Source organism: Mesitornis unicolor, unplaced genomic scaffold (genome assembly GCF_000695765.1).
Source record: "Mesitornis unicolor isolate BGI_N332 unplaced genomic scaffold, ASM69576v1 scaffold2348, whole genome shotgun sequence".
Taxonomy (NCBI): domain Eukaryota; kingdom Metazoa; phylum Chordata; class Aves; order Mesitornithiformes; family Mesitornithidae; genus Mesitornis; species Mesitornis unicolor.
The window spans coordinates 1-4,742 of record NW_010199584.1 but is presented as its reverse complement, the minus strand read 5'-3'; the positions used below and the strand labels follow the sequence as shown (position 1 = coordinate 4,742).

Sequence of the window (4,742 nt, the reverse complement as noted above, 5' to 3'; positions counted from 1 at the left end):
ACCTGCTGCCTACCCATGTTCCCCAACAAAATGTTGCACAGACACTCACAGACAGAGGGTTGGTTAAAACAAGCTAATTTATTGTAATCTTTGCATGCATAAAGGTTGCAGAAGGGATCAGCTCTTTCCGACAGGACAGGTGGTCCCATCCTGCTACAGGTGGTAACAGGAACCTCAGTTGCAACAGCATCTTCAGCTGGACCAGCAGAGATTCCCCAAGCTCCTCTGGAGTGGTGCCATCTCCATGCCTAGTTTGCTCAGATCTGTGGCACAGGCTCCCCAGGCAGTCTTTGGGATGAGCAGATTCTCTGTCCCAGTGCCTGAAATTGTTCCTCGGGCCCCACCAGTGTGAGAGGAAAGTAGGACCTCATGGTCAGAGGCCTGGGTGGAGAAGTCTGTGACCACCTGGGTATGGGTGCAGAGCTGCAGAGCTCTGAGGTGCCAGTTGTCCCACTGGGCGTGCCTCGCCGTGAGTCTGAGAAGTGGCATTTCAACCACAGCACAGATCTGCAGCCACGGTGTGCTGCTGGTAAAGCTAGTCTCTGCCTACTCAAGTCTCAGCTAAGAGCCCGAGCTGTCCTGCTGTACTGCAAAAACCATCTCAGTGTAGGTGTTCATCCAGGAGGTGCTGGTCAGCTGGAACCTGCAGGACTGGGAGGAGGGCAGCACCGTTAGCTGGCAGTGGTGTGAGTGAGGCAAAAACTGCCAGGCAGATCCCACCAACTGTTGGACCCAGTGGGCCGTTTTCTCCAGATCTAAGCAGAAGCATGTGCAGAGGGTGCGTAGGAAGTAGGACCTCTGATCCGCCGGCACCTTGTCATCGAGTTTATGGAGAAAGCAGAAACTGTCCCCCAGCTGCTGCTCCCTCGAGCACATGCACTCCAGCACCACATGGATGCTGGAGGGCCTCTCTGGCAGCTGCCCTGTGGAGTCCAGCTCCAGGCTGAAAGAGTGCCCAGGGGGTGGCTGCAGCAACACGAGCAGGCGGTAGGTGATGCTGTTATCATGGACTCTCCAGTCTTCATAGGTGCTGTCCATCCCAAAGGCCGGCTGTATCTGTGGCATGAAATCATTCTTGGAGAGCAGCTGGCAGACACGAAGGATGTCACCCACCACCTCCTTCAGCACCTTGCACATGCCGGGCAGGCCCTCCATTGACGATGGGGTGGAGGCAGCCAAAGACTTGACATCACTGTAGGAACTATTGAGGTCTTCCTCCTCATTCTCATCGTCCTTTCTGCTGGAGCTGTCCTGCTCACTGTAGGTGTCAAAGGCGTGCTTCGTTTCGCGGGACAGTGTGAAGAACAGAGCAAACAGGACCGGGACTGCTGCAAAGATCCAAAATGGCCACCACGTCAACACAGAAAGAAGCTTGCCTTTCTGTTCGATCTCTTCAACCTCCCGCAGCAGCCGAGTCATCTGCTGATGCAGATACTCCTCACGCTTCTGCATCCGCTGGGCTGTGACTGCATCTGTCTGCAGATCATGCTTCAGCGCATACTTGATGGCCAGCACAGCCAGGACGAGGGGGATTGCCACAGCCATAGCCTGGAAGAGGTAGGAGAAAAGGGGGCTGAGCAGGGCAGGGTGGGAGGGAGCACAGGGCTGGGGGAGGGGGACAGGAGCTGCCTGGAGCTCGGGTTGGCTGAGGAGGGGGTGAGGGAGGTGAGAGGGAGCAAGAGCAGGGTTTGTGAGCACTGCATGGATGGGAGCCACAGGCTATCCCAGGAAAACGTCTGAGCACTGGTGTCAACAGGCTTGAAGGGGCCGCAGGCCCTGGCTGGAGACAGTGTGGGGCCCATCCTGCCCAAGCTGCTGTGATGGCCAGCCCCTGGCTGGGCTGTGCCCTGTGAAAGGGCAAGGGACACCCAAGTAGAGTCTCCTGAGGCCCCATCCCTGCCACATAACAGTGTCTCCTGGAGCCGCGGTGGCACCTCCCCAAAGCTTCTCTGGGCCCCTGCCACCCCTAGGAGCCTTGAGCACCTCTGCCCCCAGCTGCAAGGGCTGTACAGTGCCCTGCCCTGAGGGGCTTGGCCCTTGCTCTGGGTTAGAAACCCCCTGGCCATCTGCCCCGTCCCCCATCCAGCCCAGCCTTCCCCCTGCATGCTGCACTCACCAGTCATCCAAGTCAAACTGTAGTGTGGCTGCCTGGTGATGTCCCTTGGAACAGCTCCCCTTGTGACCTGCCCCTGTGATGTCACAGCCACCAGAGCCATATGACCGAGCCAGCAAGCCCCACCCTTTGTCTCCACTGCCTGGCTCAGTGGGTCCTGGGCATCACACCACATACAATCCTAAACAGCAGGAGCGAGCTTGACAAAATGGGAGACACCTGCCAAAATTATAACTGAAATGAAAATGGGGGCTGTAGGTGGATGTCCCTGATTACATAGAGAGGTGCAAGGTTTTCTGGGCCAGGTGTTTTTTTCTGTCAGTTCAGCATGTGCTGCACTATGCTTCTGATGCACCTCTTGTCCAAAGCCTTCTGGAGGCAAAAAGAGATGTCTCTCTTGGGAAGGTGGTGGGGATCTGAGGTCCCAAGTGGGAGGAAGGTAGAATCATGGAATCATTTAGGTTGGAAATGACCTTTAAGATCATTGAGTTCAACTGTAGACTTTACACTGCTAAGTCCACCGCTAAACCATGTTCCTACGCACAGCCGTTGCACATCGTTTAAACACCTCTGGGGATGGTCATTCTGCCACTGCTCTGGGCAGCCTGTTCCACTGCATGACGACCCTTTTGGTAAAAAAATTTTTCCTAATATAATGCAATATTACTTATTTTTTTGTTCTTATGTTCTACTATTTGTAAAAGAAATGTAGGCTCTTTTTCAGGATTTCGTCATGTAATTGAGAATTTTAATTTTCTTTATATAGATTTAAATGATAATCAGGTGAATACCAGGTCAATACCATGCTCAATAGACAGGGCTTATGATTTCATTAATATTTATAAGTTAATACTGTGCTCAGTAAGAAATGCCTTCATAATTGGACTGTAGGAAGATTAAGTAACTAAATATAAAAGGTTAATTTTAGAAACTAACTGTCAAGCTAAGGGAGCAGTGTTGTCAGCTGTGGTACTTGCCATTCTGTTAAAGATGGTGTGAAACAACTGTTTCAGGACTATTCTGGGGGAAGGGATGAAGCCACTTCCAGGGTTCAGGTTAGGTGAGAACAGAGAGAACAGTTTATTGTAGACAAGTTCTTATACATGTGATATTTTTGTATTACACTATCTTAAAAGCAACAAGTTCAATAATATAATTAGAACTTAGCAACTTTAGGAAGTTAAAAAGATAATTTTAGGTAATCTCATGTTCTGTGTTTTCTGTAGCATCAGAACCTTTTATGATTTCTCAGTGGAAGAAGACAAAAGCAAGCAAAATTTTTCCTCTAAACACTTAAAAGCACCATAAAATATTTCTGCTTGTCTTTCCTTGCATAAAGAATGCTTATGTTTTCCAGTCACAGACAGCTGCACAGGTGTTAAAAACACTTTCTCTTGAAACATTGCATACCCAGAGGAGAGGGTACGAGAGCAAACATCACCTGACTTGACAGAGGATCTAGAAACACACTGTAGGAAGGTGTTTCAGATACTTTAGTGGTGAGGATAGATTATGACTTTTCTAGATTAGAGGAGTAGTGCTTTCTCCCTCATTTCCCCCGTTCTTTCTGGCTGTGGCTCTAGCTTGCTTTCTTGTCCTTTACAGTAGTGCTACAGGGTACTAAGCAATTGAACAGGGTGAAATTATCAGCCCTTATCAGAGCAGTTAAAATCTACTGGCAACATATTTCTTCAGTCTTGCCTTGATTGATGAGATAGTCTGTGTATCTCTGATTGTAATTTGCACAGAACAACAAACTCGGAGCTCAAAATGGCTTGCTCATGCTGATCCACAACTATAATTGGAGCAAATAGATGACATGTTTCAAATCCCCCAAAGAGGGTTTTATTAAAGGGTGTGTCTAGCTTCAAGTATGTAGAGTCAGTATAAGAAAGGATAGCAAGTGCACTCGCTAAATCCTTTATTGTACTTAAGTTCTGCAGTATCTTTGATTGTTTAACTTGCTGGCTTAGTCAGAAGAAACGGTAGTTCGAAGGGATATTCACATTATGTAGTCCAACCTCCCACAAGAAGCATGCAGAAGCTTTTCCTGTAAAGATCAGGATAAAAAAGACATTGAGTCTTTCTCTTGTCGTCTGTCGCTGGGTTCTCTCCCCCATCTGTCACACAGATATTTTCTGAGCTTCCTTTTACAGCTATCATACCCATGGCTTTCCTACTTGTTACCTGAAATGTCCCTCTAGGTATGTCTTCAGGTGAGCTCTGGCCTCTCTGATTTTGTCCCCAGGTTCATGAACACACTCTTCCTTTTTTGCCTGTCCTTATTTTCATCCCCATCCCACCCTTTGTTTGGTTTTTTTTTTAATTTTAGCTTATCAAAAAGCTGCTTCCTAAGCCAAGTATGCCTTCTGCCAAAACTCCTAGCCTTCCTGCACAAGGGCTTCCATCCTTCCGGAATTCTGAGTAAAAATCAGGGAGCTGTACTGTATCCTGGGATCTCTTCCTGTGTGTGCCTGTTCCTCTGGGGTCTTACCCTTCTGTTCACTGGAATAAACTTAAATCTGTGATTCTAAAGTCATCCCCACTGCTGTTTACATTGCAGCCTTTGTCTGTGTCCTCAGTTCAGTCATTCTGAGGTCAAAGAATCACAGAATCACAGAATATTAGG

At 48.5% G+C, this 4,742-nt stretch overlaps 1 protein-coding gene across 1 annotated transcript; it reads right to left on the bottom strand.

Moving 5' to 3' along the window:
• Positions 1-561: 561 nt before the first annotated feature.
• LOC104544570 (inositol 1,4,5-trisphosphate receptor-interacting protein-like 1) lies at positions 562-1,545 on the bottom strand. The gene has a single exon (XM_010189480.1). It carries the CDS (start codon positions 1,543-1,545, stop codon positions 562-564), a length of 984 nt encoding a protein of 327 aa, XP_010187782.1.
• Positions 1,546-4,742: the final 3,197 nt, after the last annotated feature.